At 33.8% G+C, this 24,315-nt stretch overlaps 1 protein-coding gene across 7 annotated transcripts in view; it reads right to left on the bottom strand.

The window, feature by feature from the left end:
- Nucleotides 1-24,315, bottom strand: part of SPEF2 (sperm flagellar 2) — a 264,940-nt gene that overhangs the window by 98,908 nt on the left and 141,717 nt on the right. For 6 of the 7 annotated variants that reach the window (XR_004233554.1, XM_031964143.1, XM_031964155.1 and 3 more), the window contains 5 exons: nt 23,922-23,993; nt 15,278-15,426; nt 11,875-12,002; nt 11,635-11,773; nt 9,975-10,112 (listed from right to left, as the gene is read on the bottom strand). Coding sequence is in view for 6 of the 7 variants with exons in the window: in XM_031964143.1 (XP_031820003.1) it covers nt 9,975-10,112; nt 11,635-11,773; nt 11,875-12,002; nt 15,278-15,426; nt 23,922-23,993 (626 nt within the window). In the remaining variant the exon portion in view is untranslated. Of the gene's footprint in view, nt 1-9,974; nt 10,113-11,175; nt 11,451-11,634; nt 11,774-11,874; nt 12,003-15,277; nt 15,427-23,921; nt 23,994-24,315 lie in introns of those variants that run through there. The other variant, XM_031964158.1, reaches the window with a different exon arrangement.

Here is a 24,315-nt window from a genome sequence, read left to right as displayed (position 1 = left end):
CTATGTTCTTCTAATTTGTTTACAGTATCATTCCTTATCAAGAACTCATTTTGAACTTATTTTGGTATACAAGGTTAAATGTGGGTCTATGCCTACTTTTTGCCATGCTAGTTTCCAATTTTCCCAGTTGTTTTTGTCAAACAGTTAATTCTTATCTCAAAAGCTGGGGCCTTTAGGTTTGTCAAATACTAAATTGCTATAGTCATTGACTATTTTGTTCCGTGAACCTGACCTATTCCACTGATCAACTTTTTTAGCTAGTACCAAATGGTTTTGATGACTGCTGCTTTATAAAATAGTTTTACATCTGGTACAGCTAGGCCACCTTCATTTGATTTTCTCTTCATTAATTCATTTGAAATTCATGACCTTTTGTTCTTTCAGATGAATTTTGTTGTTATTTTTTCTAGGTCAGTAAAATAGTTTCTTGGGAATTTGACTGGTATAGCATTAAATAAACAGATTAGTTTAGGGAATATTGTCATCTTTATTATATTTGCTCAACCTATCCAAGAGCATTTGCTATTTTTCCAATTGTTTAGATCTGACTTTGTGTGGAAAATGTTTTGTAGTTTTGCTCGCTCATATAGTTCCTCACTTTCCCTTGGAAGATAGATGCCCAAATATTAGGGAGATTAGTCTATAATTTTCTTTCTCTGTTTTCATTCTACCTGGTTTAGGTATCAGTACCATGTCTGTGTCATAAAAGGAATTTGGTAGGAGTCCTTCATTCCCTATTTTTCAAATAGTTTATATACTATTGGAAGTTAATTTTTTTTAAATTTTCGGTAGAATTCACATATAAACCCATCTGGTCTTGGAGATTTTTTTAGAGAGTTGATTAATAGCTTGTTCTATTGCTTTTTCTAAAATGGGACTATTTAAGTAGTTTATTTCCTCTTCTGTTAATCAAGGCAATCCATATTTTGTAGGTATTCCTCCATTTCATTTAGTTTGTCAAATTTATTGGCATAAAGTTGGGCAAAGTAACTCATGATAATTGCTCTAGTTTCCTCTTCATTGGTGGATAGTTCTCCCTTTTCAGTTTTGAGACTAATTTGATTTTCCTCTTTTCGTTTTCTAATCAAATTAACTAAAACTTTATTTTGTTGGTTCTTTTTAATAAAACCAACTTTTAGTTTTATTTATTAATTCAACAATATTTTAGTTTTAGTTTTATTGATCTTTCCTTTTATTTTAGAATTTCAAATTTGGTATTTGATTGGGGGTTTTTAATTTGTTCTTTTTCTAGCTCTTTTAGTTTCAACCCCAATTCATTGATTTTCTCTTTCTCCATTTTATGCAAGTAAGCATCTAAAGATATGAAATTTCCCCTTATTACTGCTTTGGCTACATCCCACAAATTTTAATATGTTATCTCATTATTGTCATTCTCTTGGATGAAATTATTGTGTCTATGATTTGCTGTTTCCCCCACTCATTCTTTAGGATTATTGTCATTCTCTTGGATGAAATTATTGATTGTGTCTATGATTTGCTGTTTCCCCCATTCATTCTTTAGGATGAGATTATTTAGTTTCCAATTACTTTTTACTATTTACCTCTGACCTTTTATGGAATGTAATTTTTTAATGCATTGTGATCTGAAAAAAATACATTTATTATTTCTGCCTTTCTGGATTTGATTTTGAGGTCATGTCCTAATATGTGGTCAATTTTTGTATAGGTTCTATGAACTTCCAAGAAGAAAGTGTACTCCTTTCTGTCTCCATTCAATTTTCTCCAATGCACTATCATATCTAGCTTTTCTAGTATTCTATTTACCTCTTTAACTTCTTTCTTATTTTGTGGTTTAATTTATCTAGTTCTGAGAGAACAAGATTGAGATCTCCCCACTATTATAGTTTTGCTATCTATTTCTTTTTGCAACTCTTTTAACTTCTCCTTTAGGAAGTTAAATGCTATATTACTTGGTGCATATATGTTTAATATTGATATTGCTTCATTATCTATGGTACCCTTTAGTAAGATAGAGTTTCCTTTCTTATTTCATTTATTTAGATCAATTTTTGCTTTTGCTTGATCTGAGATCAGGATGGCTACCCCTGCTTGTGCTTACTTTACCTGAAGCATAATACGTTCTGCTCCAGCCCCTTACTTATCCGTTGTATGCATCACTCTGCTTTAAATGTGTTTCTTGTAAACAACATTTTGTAGGATTCTGGATTTTAATCCAGTCTGCTATCTGCTTATGTTTTATGGGAGAGGTCACCTCATTAATATGCATAGTTAAAACTACTAATTCTGTATTTTCTGCCATCTTATTAACCCCAAATTATACTTTTCTCTTTGCTTTCCCCTTTCCCTCATCCCCAGTATTTTACTTATAAGCACTAATTGCCTCAAGTAGTCCCCCCCTTTAGAAACTCTCTCCCTTTCTTTTATCTTCCCCTACTATTTCTGTTTTCCCTTCTATTTAGCCTACCCCTTCCCTTTTTCCCTTTCTCCTCCCACTTTTCTATAAGGTGAGAGGAGTTTCTCAATGAAACCACATATATGTAATATTCTTTTTTTTGAGCCAAATCTGATGAGAGTAAGATTTACACAATATTCGTCACCCTCCCTTCTTTTACTCAATTATAATAGGTTTTCTTTGCCTCTTCCTGAGATAATTTCCCTCATTTCACCTCTACTTTTCCCTTTTTTGGTTACAATCTCCTTTCCACCTCTAGTTTCTTTTTATATTTTAAGAGGTAAAATCACATTATACATATATTCTCTATCTATACCCATAACAGAAATAGTTCTCAAGAGTTTTTTTTTTCCTTTTTACCTTTTTATGCTTCTTTTGAGTTCTATATTTGGAGGTCAAATTTTCTGTTTAGCTCTGGTATTTTCATCACAAATAAATGGAATTCACCAGTTTCATTGAATGCCTACTTTTTTCCCTCACAGAAAATGCTCAGTTTAGCAGGGTATTTTATTCTTGGCTGTATTCCAAGTTCCTTTGCCTTTCACAATATCGGATTCCAGGTCCTCCAATCCTTTAAAGTGGAAGCTGCTAGGTCCTGAATAATCCTTATTGTGGTTCCTTGGTATTTGAATTGTTTCTTTCTGGCTGCTTGTAATATTTTTTCCTTGGTCTGATAGTTTTGAAATTTAGCCACAACATTCCTTTGGGTTTTAATTTTGGGGTCTCTTTCAGGAGGTGTTCGGTGAATTCTTTCAATGGTCATTTTACCTTCTGATTCTATGATTTCTAGGCAGTTCTCTTTGATGATTTCCTGAAAAATAGTGTCTAGGCTCTTTTTTTTTTCATCATGTATTTCAGGGAGTCCAACAATTCTTAGATTGTCCCTCCTAAATCTACATTACAGGTTGGTTGTTTTCCCCAATTAGGTATTTTACTTTTTTCTATTTTTTTTTCATTTTTTTTGTTTTTTCTTGACTGATTCTTATTGTCTCATTGAGTCATTCAATTTCATTTGTTTAGTTCTGAATTTTAGTTCAGTTTCTTCATTTACTTTTTTTACTTCTTTTAGTATTTGTCCAACTGAATTTTTAAATGAGTTATTTTGTTTTATGGAATTTTTTTCCATTTCACAAATTCTGTTTTTTAAGGAGTTATTTTCTTTTTCCATTTCACAAATTCTATTTTTCTGGGAGTTGTTTTTTTCCATTTTATCAATCTATCTTTTAATAAGTTATATGCCTTTTCCAAACCCTCTTGCAACGTTTTTATTTCTTTTCTCCATTTTTTCTTGTAGCTTTAAGATCCTTTTAAATTTCTTTTAGGAGAGCCTTGTGTGATGGGGACCAAGTTATATCATCTTTTGGGGCTTCACCTGGAGACGATCTGTCTTTAGTCTCCTCAGGATTTGATATCTGTTCTTCCCTTTCACCATAGAAGCTGTCTATTGTAAGAACTCTTTACTTTTTTACTCATTTTTTTAAAGTTAAGATCTGTTTTTAGTGTGGGAGAGATTTTCCAAGCTTCCTTTAAAAGCAGCAGCTTCCTCTAGAAGTGGCTGCAGCTGTGCTGGGTCAGTGCTGACTCACACCTGGTGCTGGGTGGGCGTGGCCAAGTCCTGTGAGATTCTGGCCTTTTGGGGTTCACTATTTACCTTTTGTGTTTGTGTTGCATGCTTCATAACTTCTCTACTACTAAAGTAGTAGTTAGTTCTACGGAAGAAACTTCTCGTTTAGATGCAAATGCCTCTCAGATAATGAACACTATTAGGATGACAGCTGTAAGAGAAATGAAGGAGCCAATTGAAGATAATACATTTCATGCCGTGTAAGCATCTGGATAGTCTTGAGTATCGTCGAGGTATATACCTGAAAGCCCTAGGAAGTGCTGTGGGAAAAAAGTTATATTGACGCCTACAAATATAATAGAAAAATGAATTTTTGCTCATATGTCGTTTAGTATATAGCCTGTAAATAGTGGGAACCAGTGGACGAAGCCTCCTATAATTGCAAAAACGGCGCCTATGGACAAGACGTAATGGAAGTGGGCTACTACATAGTATGTGTTGCGAAGAACAATATCTAAGGATGAATTGGCTAATACGATACCTGTTAAACCTCCGATTGTAAAGAGAAAGATGAAGTCTAGGGCTCACAATATTGCTGGAGATCATTTACCTCTGTGGAGATACCTGTGGAGATCACATTACCTCTGTGTAATGTGGCTAGTCAGCTAAATACTTTTACGCCTGGGGGAATTGCGATAATTATTGTAGCTGAGATGAAGTATGCTCATGTGTCAACATCTAGTCCAACAGTAAATATGTGGTGTGCTCATACAATGAAGCCTAGGAAGCCAATGGATATTATTGCTCAGACTATTCCTATGTAGCCGAAAGGTTCTTTTTTTACCTGCGTAGTATGTGACAATATGGGAAACAATCCCAAATCCTGGTAGAATTAGAATATATACTTCAGAGTGACCAAAGAATCAGAATAAATGTTGATATAGAATAGGGTCTCCTCCTCCAGCAGGGTCGAAAAATGTTGTGTTGAAATTACGGTCTGTTAGTATTGTAATGCCTGCTGCTAGTACTGGTAGTGATAGGAGGAGTAGAACTGCTGTGATTATTACGGATCAAACGAATAGTGGTGTTTGATATTGAGACATTGCAGGGGGTTTTATGTTGATGATTGTTGTGATAAAATTAATAGCACCCAAGATGGATGAAATCCCTGCTAGGTGGAGTGATAAAATTGCTAGATCTACAGATGCTCCTGCGTGGGCTAGGTTACCTGCTAGAGGGGGGTAAACTGTTCACCCGGTTCCAGCACCAGCTTCAACTGTTGAAGATGCTAGAAGGAGAAGGAATGATGGTGGTAGCAGTCAGAAACTCATATTGTTTATTTGAGGAAATACTATATCAGGAACCCCAATTATTAGGGGAACCAGTCAGTTACCAAAGCCCCCAATTATAATTGGTATAACTATAAAGAAAATTATTGCAAAGGCATGGGCTGTTACGATAACATTATAGATCTGGTCATCACCGATAAGAGTACCTGGTTGGCCTAGTTCTGCTCGGATTAGGAGGTTTAGGGCTGTGCCAATTATGCCTGCTCAGGCACCGAATAGCAAATAAAGAGTTCCGATGTCTTTATGGTTTGTAGAGAAAAGTCATCGAGTAATGAACATAGGTAAAATGGCTGAGGATAAGCATTGAACTGTAAATTCAAAGACAGAGATAGAATCTCTTTTTACCAGAGTGATAAATTGAAGCCAAATGTTGAGGCGCTTAGCTGTTAACTAAGAAGTAGGGGGATAAATACCCTCCAGTTTAGAGGTAAAGGCAGTTTATTGAGACTACCCCCGGGACTCCCCGCCTTTTCTTTCTTACAAGGCTGGGAGTCTCTGGATGACTTCAAAGGCTAGGTGATTTAACACCTGCTTAAGGCTTTGAAGGCCTTTGGTCTAGTTTGAACCTAAGCCTTTTAAATAGGCTCTGAAGTATATATTACATTGAATTGCAAATTCGAAGAAGTAGCTTAAGTGCTGCTGGGGCTTGTTTGGAGAATTTAGCTTAAGTAAAGTGTTTGATTTGCCTTTGATTGATGCGAGATAAAGTCTTGTAGTTCTTAGTTACAAGAGTGTGATGAATAGTGGGGTTAGGGGGAGTAGGAGGCTAGAGATTACTGTGGTTGGTGGAATTAGTATAGTAGTTTGTATTGAATTATTATATCATTTTATTTTGGAATTATTGGTGGATGGAAATATGGTAAGGCTGGATGCATAGATGAGTCGCATATAGAAGAAAAGGTTTAGTAGGGCTGAAAGGGCTATTATTGTAGCTGTTATGATGTTACCATTGTTAATTACTTCTTGTAAGACGAGTCATTTAGGTATGAAGCGGGTGAGAGGTGGTAGGCCTCCTAGGGATAGGAGGGTAAGAAGGATGATGATGGTTGCTGTAGATGATTTGTTTCATAGACCTGTTAGGGATTTGATTTTGGTGGTATTTGATAGGTTGAGGGTTAGAAATGTAGTTAGAGTAGCTATAACATAGATAGTAAGGGTTAGGGTGGTTAGAGTGGGGTTAATTTGTATGATGATCACTATTCAGTCTATGTGGGCAATGGAGGAGTAGGCTAGAATCTTTCATAGGTGGGTTTGGTTAAGGCCACCTCAACCCCCTACAATGGTGGATAGAATTGCCAGGATGACTAGGATTTTTATGTTGAGGTGGGGGGCAATTTGGAAAAGAATAGCCGTAGGGGCAAATTTTTGTTAGAAGGATTATTCTGGTTAGGAGTGAGATTCCTTGTGTTACTTCTGGCACTCAGAAGTGGAAGGGGGCTAGACTTAGTTTGATAGCCAGGGCTAAAGTTATTGAAAGAGAGGCTCAATTGTCTGAAAGTTGAAGTAGGGCTCATTGGTTCGTTGATCATGCGTTATAAATGATAGTGAATATTATTACCATAGAGGCGGTGGCTTGTGTGAGGAAATATTTTGTGGCTGCCTCTGTGGCTCGTGGGTTGTTTGGGGCGGTTATTATGGGGATGATAGCTAGTGTGTTAATTTCTAATCCTATGCAGGCTGTGAATCAGTGGTTGCTGAAAAGGGTTAGGCAGGTTCCGATAAAGAGGCTTAGGGTTAAAATGATGAGTACATAGGGAGACATTAGTATGGGAAGGGTGTGAACCAACATTTTTGGGGTATGGGCCCGATAGCTTATTTAGCTGACCTTACTAGGATGTAGTGTAATGGGAGCACAAAGGGTTTTGAGTTCTTTGGTATAGGTTCGAGTCCTGTTGTCCTAGAAATAAGGGGGCTTGCACCCCTATTTTTTACCCTATCAAGATAATTCTTTTGTCAGACATATTTCTATATTTGTGGAGGAATGCAGGATAGTGCGATTGGCAGGGAGATAAATCATAAGCATATTGCCAGAGTTATAGGTAAGAAATTTTTTCATAGGAGGTGTATTAGTTGATCGTAGCGGAATCGTGGGTACGATGCTTATACTCATAGAAAAGCTATGGTGAGAAGTAGTGTTTTTAGTATAAATGATAATGTGTTTACATGGGATAAGCTTGGTGTAAGAGAGGGTCCTAGGAATAGAATAGTTGTGATAGCATTTATAGCAATGATGTTTGCATATTCTGCTAGGAAAAATATAGCTAAAGGGCCAGCAGCGTATTCTACATTAAAGCCGGATACTAGTTCGGATTCTCCTTCGGTTAGATCACAGGGTGCTCGGTTTGTTTTTGCTAGTGTAGAGATATATCATATTATGGCGAGAGGTCATGTTGTAACGATTAATCAGAAGTTTTCTTGGGTGGTTGATAATGTTTTTAGTGTAAATGATCCGTTGGCTAGCATGATCGATAAGAGAATAATAGCTAAGGAGATTTCGTATGAGATGGTTTGTGCAACTGCTCGTAGAGCTCCAATTAAGGCATATTTTGAGTTAGAGGCTCATCCTGATCATAGGATTGAGTAAACTGATAGGCCAGAGAGGGATAGGATGAAGATAAGTCCGAGGTTTAGGTCTAATAGGGTGTTGGGTATAGGTAGGGGGGTTCAAATTGTTAGGGCAATGGAGAGGGCTAGAATGGAGGCAATAATAAATATTGAGATGGAAGAAGTTAGTGGGCGAAGGGGTTCTTTTGTGAACAGTTTTACTGCGTCAGCGAATGGTTGTAGGAGGGCATAGGGGCCTACAATATTTAGTCCTTTTTGGAATTGTATGTAGCCTAACACTTTGCGTTCAATAAGTGTTAGGAAGGCTACTGCTAGGAGAATTGGGATAATATAGAGTAGAAGATTTATTGTAAACATTTATTAAGAAGAGGGTTTGAACCTCTGGGAGTAAAGGCTTAAACTTTATGCAATTACCAACTCTGGCATCTTAACAACCCTGTTCTTGGGGGCACATAAATTGATTTAGTATATTTAGATTGATTCATATGTTGGTTCTAGGGATTATTGGGGATGTTGGCCCTATTTCTCTTGTCCTTTTGTACTGGGAGAAATGAATTTACAGATAGAAACCGACCTGGATTTCTCCGGTCTGAACTCAGATCACGTAGGACTTTAATCGTTGAACAAATGAACCTTTAATATCAGTTGCACCATTTGGGTGTCCTGATCCAACATCGAGGTCGTAAACCCTAATTTTCGATATGGGCTCTCAAATAGGATTGCGTTGTTATCCCTGGGGTAACTTGTTCCGTGGATCAAAAGATGGGTCAATTACTGGTATTGTTACACTTAGATTCATTAATCTGGGTTATATTCATTCAGAGGTTATTTTATGCTCCAAGGTCACCCCAACCAAAGACTACAACTCAGGGGCTTATACGGGTTTTTCCAGTAGGTTATGTATTAGTATTTGTTGAGTTATGCGACTTAAGCTCCACAGGATCTTCTTGTCTTGTATAAGCATTCCCGTCTCTGCATGGGAAGGTCAATTTCACTGATTGGGAATAAGAGACAGTTGAGCCCTTATGATGCCATTCATACTAGTCCCCAATTAAGAGACAAGTGATTATGCTACCTTTGCACGGTCAGGATACCGCGGCTGTTAAGGTCACAACTCACCGGGCAGGCAGTGCCTCTAAGAATCTACTGGCTTACAGCCAAGGTGGAGTAGCCAACACTGCTGCTGTAGATTTCTCCCCATACAGTCTCCATCACATGGATTCTGCACCGCCCTGTGGGGGTCTGAACTGCTCAGGACTCTGAGCTGTCTGCACTGGCATTTGTGTTCAGCTACTTGTGCTGACTGCCCTCTGTCCCATTTCTGATTGAAACAGATCTTTTCTGGAGATCTTTGAAATTATCTTCTGCTGGTAATTTGTTTCACTCCCAATATTTGTGGGAGCTCTGGTCCAGAGCTAATTCAGAGACTGGATTTGCAAATTAGTCTGAGGGTTGTAGGAGGTCAGAAAGAAATATGTGTCTGTTGTCTCCGCCATTTAGCTCCGTCCCTGTACGAAAAGATTCTTGAGAATGGGCAATCTATTACACCCCATATCTCCATGGAAGCCATGTTCATATCACTGATACACTATTTCATTTTGGATCTTGGTTTATGTTGAGGTTGAAGTTGTAAGTTGAATGACCAATACATAGGAGAGTATCATGCAACACAGTGTCAGATACCCATTCTGCTTTCTCCCCAGGTGCTAAGTAATGTAAGCCTTCAAATTGGTATTTGGGAACATATTTGAAAATTTTATATTGTTACTGCTAACCACAATCATTACATGAAGCTTACATTTTCAGCAAATTGTAATGAATTTTAAAGATAAAGTGTTTACAAGATTAATTCTTAGCTGATTGTGAGCTCCTTGAGGACAGGGGCTGTCTTTTGTATCTTTATGTATCTCTTTCCCATCCCCCCCTGCTTATTTCAGTGCCTGGAACATAACACAATAAATATTGATTGATTGATACTAATTTTAGTATTTTACCAGGATAATTTTACCTGGAGGAGGAATGGCATATGATAACTATACTGTAATTACTTGACCATTCATACCTGCATCAAAGAAAAGAAATGATTCATGAGTATTCCAAGATGATCTTGTAACCAGGATTCATCAATGATAGCAGCTCGTTCTTGTTCTGCCTCTTCTTTTCGAGTATCACATATATCCCACAAGCGATCTCTTAAATCCTAAGTAGAAAAAGCATTTTTTCAGATGTACAGCCTAAATGATCTCAATGCAAACAAGAAATTTTGACAAAGGATCAAGGTGAGGCTACAAGATGAGATGGGTAGATGGCACAGTGGATAGAGCATGGGCTAGGAAGTCATATACAACCTAAAATGAAATCCTCCCTCAGATACTCACTAGTTGTATAATTTTTGCTTCAAAAAAACTGGAAAAAAATTAAAAAGGGAAAAGAAAAAAAGACCAAGGTAAAATATATCATTGGTAGAGGTTAGGGAGAAGTGGGGATGATTTGGTTATGTGGCTTAATAATACCAGTGAAAAGCCTGATTCTCAACTGGCATCGTTTACTTATTAAGAAGATCCTCATCATTGGGTATGCTTTCAATGACATACTTTAATATAAAGATAGATCAATGACTGTAAGGGACTCAAAGGACTATTTGATCCTACAGTCACATTTTCTAAATCTTCAACTCAAGAAACAGTGATTTTATTAAGTATCTGCCATGAGTTATCAAACAATGTGGTAAGTGCTAAAGAAAACTAATCCCAAACTGAAACATCTTCTAAACTCACTGGGAAGACCACATATTTGCATATGGAGTTATACACAAGCAAATAATGGGTAGTTCAAGAATCAGGAGTTGAGTTTGAAGATTTTAAGCCCATGTGATTAGAAGCATAATTTTGTATGCAACATAAATAGGTAATTTTAGAGAAAGAAAGGTTTTAGGGGGAAAGTGGATTAGCTACATATCAAGTTTGAGATGCCTATGGGACATTCATTTTGATACAGCTGGCAAGAGTACTTGTGCTAAGCAAAGAGCTGGTACAGAAGCCATCTACAAAAAAGATGACAACTATATATCTTGGTGATCTGTTTTAGTTTGGATTACTGGTTCACTACATTATTTTAGGATACCCATTTAATTTCTTGTGATTCTATTTTCTCACTGGCAAAATGGGAGCAGAATCTACTATTCTGTAGGTACCAATCAGGCATGCTTATTGGAATCTATTGAGAATTGGTGAATAATATTAAAAAGTGTGATATAAATATAAGGTATTATAGGACCAAAGTTACTAAAGTTTTTCACAGTCTTTAGTAGTAAATTATTTTATAAGCTGATAGATGTTACTTAGATTTTTATCTGGGCAACACTTGAATACTTTTCTGTCATTAATGGTCAGACAAAAGCAAAAAATTGCTTTTCTTCTTCAAAACTTTCTTCCATGGGAGCTCTTTAAAAACTTTAAGATAGCTACTATGATCCCACGGAGCATTATCTTATTCAGGCAAAATATCTTGAATTCCTTCAATCAAACCTATCAAGATTCTAGAAAGGGAGAGAGGGAGGGAAAGGGGGAGAAGAAGAGAGAGGGAAAAAAGAAGGGAAAGAGGAAGAAAGGAATTAAGCATTTATTATGTGCCAGGTGCTGTGTTAAATCTTTTGCACTGTCTCAATTAGAAGCAAATAGAACTCTTTGTACATCAGCCTGCCACACTGAGTATTGACTTACATTGACTCTTTGGTGTAGTTCAGCTTTTGTTTCTTCATCATCCCACAAATCTTCAGGAAGATTATTAAAATCATCCTGCCACTGAGATACAAATTCTTGCTTGTGGTCCGGCCGTTGTAGGAATTCCTGATAATTTAGTCTGTAGTACATTAGTATAATTTCAAAGGAAAATAAAATATATTTTATTTCCCTCTCCACAACAGAATGGGAATTTTTTTGATGTAATTTACTTTTACTCACCTGGTGTCATGTAGATAATAAAGCACGTTGTGTCTCTCATCTCTTATCTGTCTCAGTATTGCTTTAATTGTGTTTATGTATGAATTTTCTATTGTTTCCCAAAAAGGCACTAAATATCGAGGTATTTCCTATTAAATAGTAAACACACAAATCAACATTTTATGAATAATTGATTAAATAGAACCATAACAACTACAGATCAAGGGGGTTTCAGTTCCAATGGACAAGAGTAGTAAGCTGTTGTAAGAGCAATTGGTAACTTCACTATATATATTCTCATACATTCTAGGAGATAGTGAGAATTGTTCCTTCCATACCATGCATGCATGTGCATGTGATAAAAGGATGGTTGGGGCTGGGATAAGAGAAAATTTTAGGGAACCTCCCATTCAGTAGTGTGTCATTAAATGGCATATTCTAGGAGAAAAAAGTAACAGCCACTTGAGGTATTTCCCTTTGTTGAAGTAGCCTTATTCCTAAGGTACAAATAAAGCTAATACTCTGGAAAGGAGATTTTGCCAAACAGTCATATTTTACTCTAGATGGTATAACCTGGGATGGCGTGAAAAAAGGAGAAAAAAGCATTATGTGTGATATAGTCAAAACTTTTATATTATGTTTATGTAAAGTCAAAGAAGGCAAAAGAATTTGAGTTGTTGATATATATTTTGTTTAACGAAAAATGTTTCTGTACTAGGTCCATGGTCTCTTTCTTCATTTATTTATTCACAGAAGCATAGAATTTTAGCTAAAAGGATTTTGAGGTCATCTAATCTAATGTCTCTTCTAAGAAGGGAATCTCTTCTATCAGAGATCCACTTTTTTCTTCCTTGTATCACATTCTTGACATCCAACCTCCTGCAATGTTCTCCCAAACTCACTTGCGTCATTTACATAACTTACCTTCCTTTAAGACTTTCATGTCAAACTCATTTATGCCATTAGAACAACTTACCTTCCCTTAAGACTTTTGTGCTAAGTGCTAGCTTCTACAATATACCTTTTCTGATTCTTCCAATTAATACCATTCCATTACTGAGTAATCATTTTGCATTTATAGTATTTGCTCAATGCTCTTCCTCTTTTTTGGTCTCAACATCCTTTCTCTCCTTGTCTCACCCCCCTGAACAATGCTGTGAATTGAAACATCTGTGAATGCAACATTTATCTTGGTTTCAAACTTGAATTACAAGCGTCTAGCACTGAACTTGGTAGATACTTGCCAATTCAAAATGAATTAAGAAATCATATTGTTTTTGAAGGCAGATGAGCCAATGTTGACTGGCTTTTTCTTATACTGAGATCTTATATTCTTTTTTTTCATATTGATCCCAAATCTGCCTGCCTATAATTTTTTACTTTTGGTCCTACCTTATTTTCTAAAGGAAAACAGATCAAATTCAATATACTTTTCTATGTGATGCCTCTTTAAAAACCAACCAAACTAATTATCATTTATGGAAAGAACAATGAATTAGTGATTTGAAAACCTAATTTTTTAAAGTGAACTCTGCCACTTATTAAGTCCATTAACTGTTTACAAAGGGAAAATTCTTCTTTTTCTCAGCTACAATTCCTGTTCCCTTAGGCTTTATTGCATGTTGCATAAGAATATTTCCAGACTCTACACTATCCTAATTTTCTTCTTCTAGATCAGAGAGTCTTAACATAGAGTCCAAGAATTAAAAAAAAAAATATTTGGGACAGCTACGTGGTACAGTGGATAAGAGTACTGGGCTTGGAGTCAGAAAGATTTGAGTTCAAATCTGGCCTTGGGCACTTATTAGTTGTGTAACCTTGCATAAGTTCTTTACTTCTGATTACCTATTTTTTAATTATTATTTTAGTAAAATTAAAATATATTTAATAACGTATTCTTTTATAATCCCATATGTTTTGTTTTTATGCATTTAAGAATATTATTCTGAGGAGTCCTATTAGCTTTACCAGACTTCTAGATGTATAATGACTCAAAAAAGGTCAAGAAGCCTTGTTAAAGACACTATACAGTGTGTTAATGCCCTACTTAGAAGTTAGATCACCAGACTAATGATACAGCAAGATGTGATCCAAACAACAAAGACTATGCCTTATGAGGTTAAGTAATTTAGATCTATTTACTAGTCCATGTGAAAAATCTCCGATAATTGAAAATAGCTATCATGTGCTCTTCTGGTCCTTTCTTCTCTACACTAAGCATCCCAAGCTCCTTTAGTCAGTTCCTATTTTGCATGATTTTTAGTTTTCCCATAATATTAGTTATTCTCTTCTGACAACTTTTCAACTTGTCAATGGTCTTTCTAAATTGTGTAATCTAAACTGGAACAAAGAGTCCATAGGGTTGGAAAAGAGCAGAGCCGAATATATCTAAAACTTTCTGAGCATTGTGTTTTTTTTCAATATAGCCTAAAATCCCATGAGATTTTTTTGGCTATCCAAGTATACTATTGAGTCATATTTAACTTAGAATACCATACAGTTTCAGATTTTTTTAAAATGTGAATTTTGTTAGCATATTGGATTTAATCAAACACATCTACACCATCCTGTAATTGTGGTCAATTAAAATATAAGAATCTTACATTGACCTCTATGGAATGTCATCTTAGTGTATTCAGTTCATAAATCCAATGCGCTGATCTCCTTTTAGATTCTTACCTCTATTGTTCAAAATATTAGCTATGTTTCTTAATATTTTGGTTCTTCGTTAAATCTGATAAGCATCTATTTGTGCTTTCATTTAAGTTACTGATAGAAACTCTCAAACAGAAGAATAGAGGGTCAAAGATGGACCTTTTAGTAAATATAGAAATTGTACCTCTTGCCTGGTTTCATTGAAATAAACTTATTAAACAATAATTTTTGTGCTTAGTTATTTAACCAGATTGGAACCTACCTAACCTTATAATTCTCTAGCTCACCTTTCCCCATCTTATCCATTAAGATTTAATGAGTGATATTGTAAATGCATGCCAGAAATCCAAGTGTTCTATCTTTATGGTAATGCCCCTAATCTTCACAATTAAAAAACATTTCATTGAAAGACAGCTAGATGGCATAGAGAATAGACTACCAGATCTGGAGTTAGGAAGATCTGAATTCAAATATAGCCTTAGATGCTCATTAGCTGTGTGACTCTGGGCAAAATATTTAAGCCTCTGTTTGTCTAAGTTTTATCAACTATAAAATGATTTAATAATAGTACCTATATCTTAAGAGTTGTTACGAAGATTTAATGAGATAATATTTATAAAATATAAACCATCTCTATTTAGCTCACAGGAAAGAATAAGATCATGGCCCAATGAGGGTAAAAACAGTCACTCAGATGTTTCAATGAGAATTCATTTGGGCCAATGAAAAAACTGGAAGTTATCATAATTTTTTCCCTGAACTACTATACCGGAGGAAGTGGCTCATCCACATAGACCCATTCTTCTGATCCTGGTTTGACTGGTGGTAGTCCTGGAGGTGGAGGAGGTGGGCTTATTTCTTCAACAGGTGATTTCTTTCCCAGACCTTTCTTATCTGCTCCTTTTCCTTTAGGTGAAACTTAGATTGGTTCATAAGGAAAATATCCACAAGTTAGACTTTGAAGCTTAACAGATCTTTGTTACAGATTATAGGGGTACATTAACTCTTTTAGCTACTTGAGTAGCTTTGTAAATAAATACTACCTTCATATTATTTCACACTTAAAAAAACACCTTCCCTAATGCCACTAATGATAATAATAATTTTAATTTTGTTTTTCTACTTTAGGACATAAATTGTTATTAATTTATGACAATGGACATATGACTCTTTTTCAAATCTAGAGAAAAACACTGTTTTAAATGCTCTGTCATAATAATTTACCAAAATCAATTTTCTCTCTTGCACAGGCAGAAAAAGTAAAGTCCAGAATTCATGGTATAGTAGAAAGAAAATCTTGGCCTTACTAGTTTTTATTTGTATTAAGTCATTCAAGTTGCTTAATTTCACCAGAACTCAGTTTCCTCAACTATAAAAGTCCCTCCCAACTTAAAAGCTAAAAGCCTATAAAATTTGCTTTAAACACCTTTTGGTAGATTATGGAGTTTAAGGATGGAGATGAACATTTCTTTTTTTTGGAGGGGCAGATCTGATGAGAGCAATGGAAAAGTTGAAAAGCATGTACTTCTAAAGCACTTATTAGGGCAGCCTCTTTATATGAATAGTGCCCCAGCTGTAATGGAGAGGTTTAAAGACCACCCAAATATTGGCATGATATAAAAATACACCCAAGAATGAGGTAATGGCCTAAAATTAAGTTTTGTTGGGTCATTAATTCTTAGATCCAAGGGGAAAGGCACTCTTCTTTACTATTTTTATTATTCCTATCCTCTCCAAGGATATAAAACTAGCACTCTCCTATAGAGCTTCAGGATAAGAATGGACTCCCTATAGCCTAAAAGAATTAATGCATTTCTCCATGTATTTAGTTCTATTTAGTAGGAAATTCATGCAAATAGGATCGAGATACTATATTTACAAAATTATCAAAATAATAAACTGCAGATTAATTCTTTTTTTTACCACTTATATGTAAAATATTATGAAGATCACACAAAAGAAGTCTTTTGCACGTTCCCTTTGCAAAGAATATTTGCTATATATTATCTTATTGAGGCCTATAAAAAAATGTAGACTGCCAAGAGAATAATTTCTCACATGATGGCTTGAACATCAAATTCTTAATGTTTTGGTCTTAAAAGAGTGTTCATTGCTCAGTGGAGTTCAATGGTAGCAAGAAAACCAATCAAATCTTTGTTCTGACAGAAAGAGAAAACAATTTTTTTGTGCCTCATTTGGTTAATCAAATTTGTTGGGACCTTTTTCTTTTTAAGTCGTTATTGTTTCTTTTAGAATCTCTCCTCTGTTCTTTAACTTCTTCTTAATTCCTACTTGAACTATAACCATTTTAGGGTAAGATTTTAAAAAAAACTTTTAGTATATCATGACTGTGTTGAGTAATGAATTGAATAATTCAAAAACAATTATTGAACTCCATGAGAATATTTTCGGTATTGGACTTTAATTTTTTTCTGGAACTATAAATCAAAATGTAGAAGGGAAAATAATAAAAAGTCAAGAGGTGGAAGCAAATTCAATTCTTCATTCATGGAAAAACAGTTACCTGAGCCTAGAAGCTAAAAACATTTTTGTGGAAGATCTTTTTGCACCTGGAATTAAATAGTCAGAATACTTTTTATCCAAAAATTTTAAATGAAGAATTTTCTTTTAATATATTTGCACTTTTGTGTAAGGTAAAGTCTGCATGAGCTTTGACTTAGTTCATTTCTAGAGAAGCAGGTATGTTTGCATATAATTATTTTATTTGATTAGTATATAAAATCTATTAAAGTTTCTTCAAGTATTGGCAAATAAAAGCAGATGTGGAATAGACACGGAATGTAAAGCATGACAGATATAATTTTCTCACACATATAATATAATAGAGTTTTGGCAAAGTGAAAACATTTGAATGGTGCTGTCATAAGGGAAGATCAGTACAAAAAGTCTTCCAACTGATTATGGAATTCTCAGCAACAAAGTCACTCTGAATGACAATAAAACATATTTATAAATGGTCTCAATTTCCCTTACTAGGGAAAAACTGAGATCTACTTGGTTAAAATAGATTTAGATCATCAAAACTGTTGTTTGTCCTTTATTCTCTCTCTTTTTTTTTTGTTTATCCTTTTTTTTTTTAATTTAATAGCCTTTTATTTACAGGATATATGCATGGGTAACTTTACAGCATTAACAATTGCCAAACCTCTTGTTCCAATTTTTTACCTCTTACCCTCTCACCCCCTCCCCTAGATGGCAGGATGACCAGTAGATGTTAAATATATTAAAATATAAATTAGATACACAATAAGTATACATGGTTTGTCCTTTATTCTCAAAGAGGACTGTGATATTAGGGAAGTGATACCATGACATGCGAGTGAATTGGACTTAAGTAAGGGAAGGCTGTGCAATGTCATTTGCCTTACTTTCCTCTCCAAAGCCTTCTGGGTTTAGTGGGAAGACATGGATCAAATGACTGAAGATGGCTTTGGATGAAATGGGAGACATTGGCCTTTTTAAGCTAAAGTCTTTTACAGGTCTCCGTTTGTCTGAGGGTGCACATATTCAATGATGAAGGCTAAATAGTAATTGAGGCAAAGAATCTCCTCTGTCACCTAGCACCCCCCCCCCCAAAAAAAAATCTAAATAAATAAATAAATAAATGAATGAGTGAATGCATCTAGATGGGGAAGATCTTCTTGGTTTCTGGCAAAAGCAGAAATGACTGCTATTTACATTCAAAATGAGTTGATCTGAACTTAAACAATGACCAAATGGAGCTTGGTCCAGGACCTAAATCCTAAAGAAAATCCTAAAGAAAGATAAATCAAAAAGCAAATCACAGAAACGATACTTTTATGAAAGAAAATGACCACATAGAGTCAATATTCCAAAATTTTTCACATATGCCAAACCAGTACTTAGGAGAAAATTTAGATGTCTAAATGCATACATTAATAAAAGAAAGAAAAAACAAATGAATTGAGTATGCAACTGAAAACTTGAAAAAAACAAAATTAAAAATCTCCAATAAAAAATCAAAATGGAAATCCTGAAAATCAAAGGAAATATTAATAAAATTGAAAATTAAAAAAATTAAATTTATAAATAAAACAAGGAGTTTATTTTATGAAAAAAATCAATAAAATACATAAAGATTTTTAAAAAGAAAGAAGAAAACCAAATTTCAAATATCAAAAACAAAAAGGGAAAATATACCCAATGAAGATGAAACTAAAGCAATTCTTAAGAATTTTTTTACTCAATTATATGACAGTAAAACTGACAATGTACGTGAAAAGGATTAATATTTACAAAAATGTAAACTTCTCAGATAACAAAAATAGATTACTTAAATAACCCTATCTTAAGAAAAGAAATTGAACAAGCTAGCAATAATCTCTCTTAGGGAAAAAACAAACACACAAATTCAGAATCAGAAGGATTTAGAAATGAATTCTACCAAACATTTAAGGAACAATTAATTCCAATACCAAAATTATTTGAAAAAAATGTTAAAACACCACCCACTTCTTTTTATGACACAAATATGGTTTTGATACTTAAACTAGGAAGAACTAAAACAGAGAAAGAAAACTATAGCTCTGCTTCATTAGTGAATATTCTTGCAAAAATTTAAATGAAATACTAATAACGAAATTATAGCAATATGTAACAAACTCGTACACTATGATCAGGTGTGTTCAATTCAGGATTGGTTCAATATTAGAAAAATTACAAGCATAATTGACTATATCATAACAAAAACAAAATCATATTTGACAACATATAATACACATAAAACACTAAAAAGCCTAGGAATAAATGGAGCCTTTCTTAAAATGGTAAGTAGTACATCAGGAAGCATTTGTAATGGGCATAAACTTGAAACTTCCTGAGGGTGGAACAAAGATATCCATTTTCACCATTATTATTTAATATTGTACTATAAATGCTAGTTATAACAATAAGAATAGACAAAGAAATTGAAGAATAAAAATAGACAATGATGAAACAAAACTATAACTCTTTGTAGATGATGTGATGGTATACTTAGAGAATAAGATTTAAAATAAACTCACATAAATGATAAGCATTTATATACACTATTAAAAAAACTCATTAATAAAAGGTAGGAAGAGAAATTTCTTTTAAAATAACTGAAGACAATGTAGACTAATTGGGAGTCTACCTTCCAGAGAACTATTTGACAAAACACTTCACACACAAAAAAAGACAGAGCTAAACAATTGAAGAAATATTAATTACTCATTTGAGTCAATATAATAAAAAGAACAATTCTATCTAATTTACTTATTTTGTGTCATACCAATTGAAGTACCAGAGAACTATTTTATAAAGCTAGAAACAATAATAAAAGAATTCATCTGGAAGAACAAAAGTTGTTAAGAACATCAAGAGAATCAATTTTTAAAAATATCAAAAAATGTGTCCTAACAGCATCAGATTATAAACTATATTAAAGTGGTAATCCTCAAAATAATCTGATACTGCCTAGGAAATATAATGGTTGATCAGTGAAATATATTAGGTATATAATACAAAATAGTGAGTGATGATAGTAATCTAGTTAGTGTTTCACAAACCCAAAGATCTAAACTTTAGGGGCAAGTAGCCAACATTTGACAAAAATTATTGGCAAAAGTAGAAAATAACATGGCAGGAATTATATATACACCAATTCTCTAACTGAATACTGTTGGAATCTTTATAAAGTGTTAAGCCATTGGAGTTAATTTAATCTTAGAAAGAGTTATTTTGGGCCAGAACTTGAACTAGGTACTAAGTACAACTGATGGAAACAATGCTTGTGTTCACACCTTTAGAGAGCTCATAAGTATCTAAGAACTCAATGGAGTTCACATGTTTGGGAGATTTCAGAGAGCATGCTGGGAGATATCCCACAATTCCACTCTCAGAGAAGTAGCATAAATTCAATTCCTATGAGCCACTCAAGAGAGTTCTGGGGAACTTCGACTGGGGTTGGAGACAGAGCACTCTGGGAGATACAGAAGGGTACTCGCCTCAGTTGGAGATTGAGATGCCATGAGTCAGAGCTGGCTGGAGGCTGAAGAAAGCAGAGGCAGAAGCCAAGGACAAAGCTGCAAGATCTCTTGGAGCCAGGCAGAGAGACAGGCCTCAACTAAATGGGCTAATTTGTAAGGAGAAATAAACGCTTGCATTTTTACCAGTTGGCTGCAATTTTGGAGTAATTATTTATTTCAACTGAGACTAAGGCTGCCTTCCAGAAAACCACCACAGAATACCAAGATAGGATCAAATTTGATAAATTATTTATACATAAAAGATGATATCATGAATTAGGGAGCATGGAAAAATGTACCTCTCAGATCTAAAGATAAGGGGAGCGTTTGTAACCAAAAAAAGGGCCAGAGAACATCCCAGAAAGTAAAATAATTTTGTTTACATGAATTTAAAAAATCTTCAAACAAAACTAGTACAAAGTTAGAAGGAAAACAGGAAACTAGGAAAAATCTTTATAATAAGCTTTACTTTGCATAAAGTTTTCATTTCATAAATATATTAAGAGATTGACTCAAATTTATAAAAAAAGAGCCATATCTAATTGATAAATGGTTAATGATAATAAAAGTAGTTTTTATAAGATATCAAAGATATTAACAGTCATGAGAAAAATGCTTTTCATCATAACTGGTTAGATAAATGCACAACTTAGATACCATCTTACCCATATCAAAATGGTTAACATGACAGAAAAGCAAGATAACACATGATGAAGGAAATATGGTAACAGTGAAGTTGTTGACATTGTGAATTAGTCTAATCATTCTGGAGAACAATTTGAAATTACACTCAAAAAACAATAAAGCCATGCATAACCTTTGATGCAGTGATTGTCAGGTATGCATCCCAAAGAAAACAAAGAAAAGGGAAAAGGATCTTTTTGTACAAAAATATTTATAGTGGCTCTTTGTGGAAATTTGATAGATGACCATCAATTGATAAATGGCTGAACAAGTAAGTTGTGGCATATGATTGTTATAGAATATTATCATGAGAAATGATGAGTAGTACAGTTTCAGAAAATAATATAAAGTGCAAGGAACAACCAGGAGTATACTGTATACAATAAGAATAATATTGTAATGATTAACTGTGAAACGTAGCTACCTAGATCAAGACAGTGATCTAAGAGAATTCCAAAAGACTTATTATAAGAGAGAGCTATTAAACTCTGAATGCTGATTGAAGCAAACTTTTTCATTTTCCTACTTTATCTGTTTTTTTTTAATATGATGCTTTCTTTCACAACATGACTAATAAAGAAATATGTTTTTTATGACTTCACTTGTGTGATCAATATGAAATTGCTTGCCTTCTCAAGGAGTTTGAAGTGGTGGAAAGGAGAAGATAATTTAAAGTTCAATTTTTTATAAAATATTAAAAAATTTTTGCATGAAATTCAGAAATATTTAATGAAATAAACATACAAAATAACATAATATTAATGTTATGTATACAAAATAACATATAATAATGTTATGTTTATTTTGATAGCATATGATAATTTTTGACCACACAATATTAATATGAACAGCTTATTCTCATTTTTATTTTTAAAGTCTGAAAATGTTATTGCAATGAGAAAAAAATAAAAAATGAATGAAATTACTTAAAAAACCCCCAACATAAAACAAAATAGCTTTAAAAGTGTTTACCTAATAGGTTGTGTCTTACATCAATGTTAAGGTCATGTAAGATGTTGAAAATACAAAGATAACTTTGTTCAGTGGTTCTTTGATTATGAATATTGAGGAAGACCTAAAATGATGAGACACATATAGTAATGATATTCATTACAGACACATTAGAAAATTTAAATTGAAGAGGGATCCTATAGTGGTAAGGAGGTTATTCAAATATCTCTCTTTGTAGATGTAGAGTATCCAGACTCAAAGCATTTTATAAGTTTCCTCAATGTGACCTAAAAGCTTCAAAGGAAATCTGTATCAAAATTCACACAGGGGAAAATACAACAACAAAAAAATGAACAAAGAGATATCTGTGAATCCATCTTTGTTACGTGTGTGTATACCTTTATGCAGTGATATATTATGTATACATTATACACACACACACACATATAGACTTGTTTTTCATATGTACATATATTGTACCTCACCTTTTAATTAAAAAAAAATTGTGCCTCATTATCACTTTCCCTTGGACTGAGATTGGTCATTCCAAGTAAGTACTTATAAGGAATCTAATTTCTTTTTTTCTCTTTTTCAGCAGTTAAAAACTTACCTTTCAATCTTGTTTTATATCGTTTGTTTACTAAACCCCTTCTCCAGAGACAATGCAAAAAAGGCAAATGATAACCCAGATCCTATCTAAATTGTCACAAATTTCAAAAGGGGTTTCTTCATAACTGTAGAGTAATAGGGTACATGACAGTTTCTTGAATACATCTTTCAACCTGGTATACTCTTTGGTGGATTCCTAGCATCCAGAAGCATGCATTCAAATCTCACTTCTTACACTTATTTTGGAACTAATTACCTTGTGGAATTTATGGAAATCAGTCTGAGCACACATTATGTAAGTAATTCATGGCACAATTGTAAATTAAGAAAATGCTCTTCTCCTCTATTCCTTTTGTAAATGGACCCCTTTCTAGTATTTGGTAAATCCAAGGTAACAAAACATAAGAAAGTAGAAATACTTATTTAATACAGAAGTTGTTAGGAAAATTAGCTAGTAGTATGACAAGAACCAACATTTCTTAATCTCCATTATATTATAAATTTTTATAGCCCTAGTAATATGATTTATTTTTAAACTATAGCTTCATATTTTATGAATTTAAAAATACAATTCTGAGAAGGGTTCCATAAGCTTTACCAGATTGCAAAAAGAGTATGATTAAAAAAAGTTAAAGACATTCTTGGGATTAGGTTTATATCCATAACATAATAATTTTTAGTAAAGGGGAAATCAAACATCAGCATTTGAGAACACATTAAAATAATTTTGTAAAGCTATAACTATACTTCAAAGTTATTGTGACAATAATTTCTATATTGAAAAATTTCTATATAGAAAACATTATGCATCTTAAATCTTGCTTTGAAAAATAAGCCTGGTCCTTTTGAAAACATATTTCCTTTGATTATGCATCTTTGTTGCAAGAGTTTTCCCCTCTTCTCAACAGAATAAAAGAGGTAGAAAAAAAGGATAACTGGTAATAGAAAAAAATATTAATGTATATTTGAGAAGTGGGTTGAGAGAAGCTAACCCTGACGCTAAACTTTTTCTCAATCTGCATATTATTAATAACTTCACAGGAAATATACACAATGTACACCAATGCTATTTTTTCTATTATTAGTAGAATCAGTATTCTAGATTAGCCAAAATAATTTAACTAAGTTTAACTGCTGTACCTTTGCCTTTGGGAGAAGTATCATCTTTCTTTCCTTTTCCTTCTTTAGGAGGAGACTCTCTTTTACCAGCTTCTAGATAAAATCCAATACATAGATATATCACTGATGAGTCTTTAAAAATATCCTGTGATATTATCAAGCATTTAATTTTATTGTGAACCTGTTATATGATGGTACTGGTAAATGATGATAGATGAAAAAATCATTTAAATTCAGGTTGAACACTGAAATTTTGTTTTTGTGTCTGGTTGTAGAACCAGGCCTTTGGTGGATAAGATTATATTAGCTGAAACAATATGAATTATTTCAAATTAAGTTCTAGTTTCCCTTGAATCCATTCCAAGGTAAAAGGCCCCTACGCTAGCACTGACAGTTGAACCTATAGTATATGAAT

This window comes from Sarcophilus harrisii, chromosome 1 (genome assembly GCF_902635505.1).
Source record: "Sarcophilus harrisii chromosome 1, mSarHar1.11, whole genome shotgun sequence".
Taxonomy (NCBI): domain Eukaryota; kingdom Metazoa; phylum Chordata; class Mammalia; order Dasyuromorphia; family Dasyuridae; genus Sarcophilus; species Sarcophilus harrisii.
The sequence above is the reverse complement of the archived record's forward strand: the minus strand, read 5'-3'. Positions and strand labels throughout refer to the sequence as shown.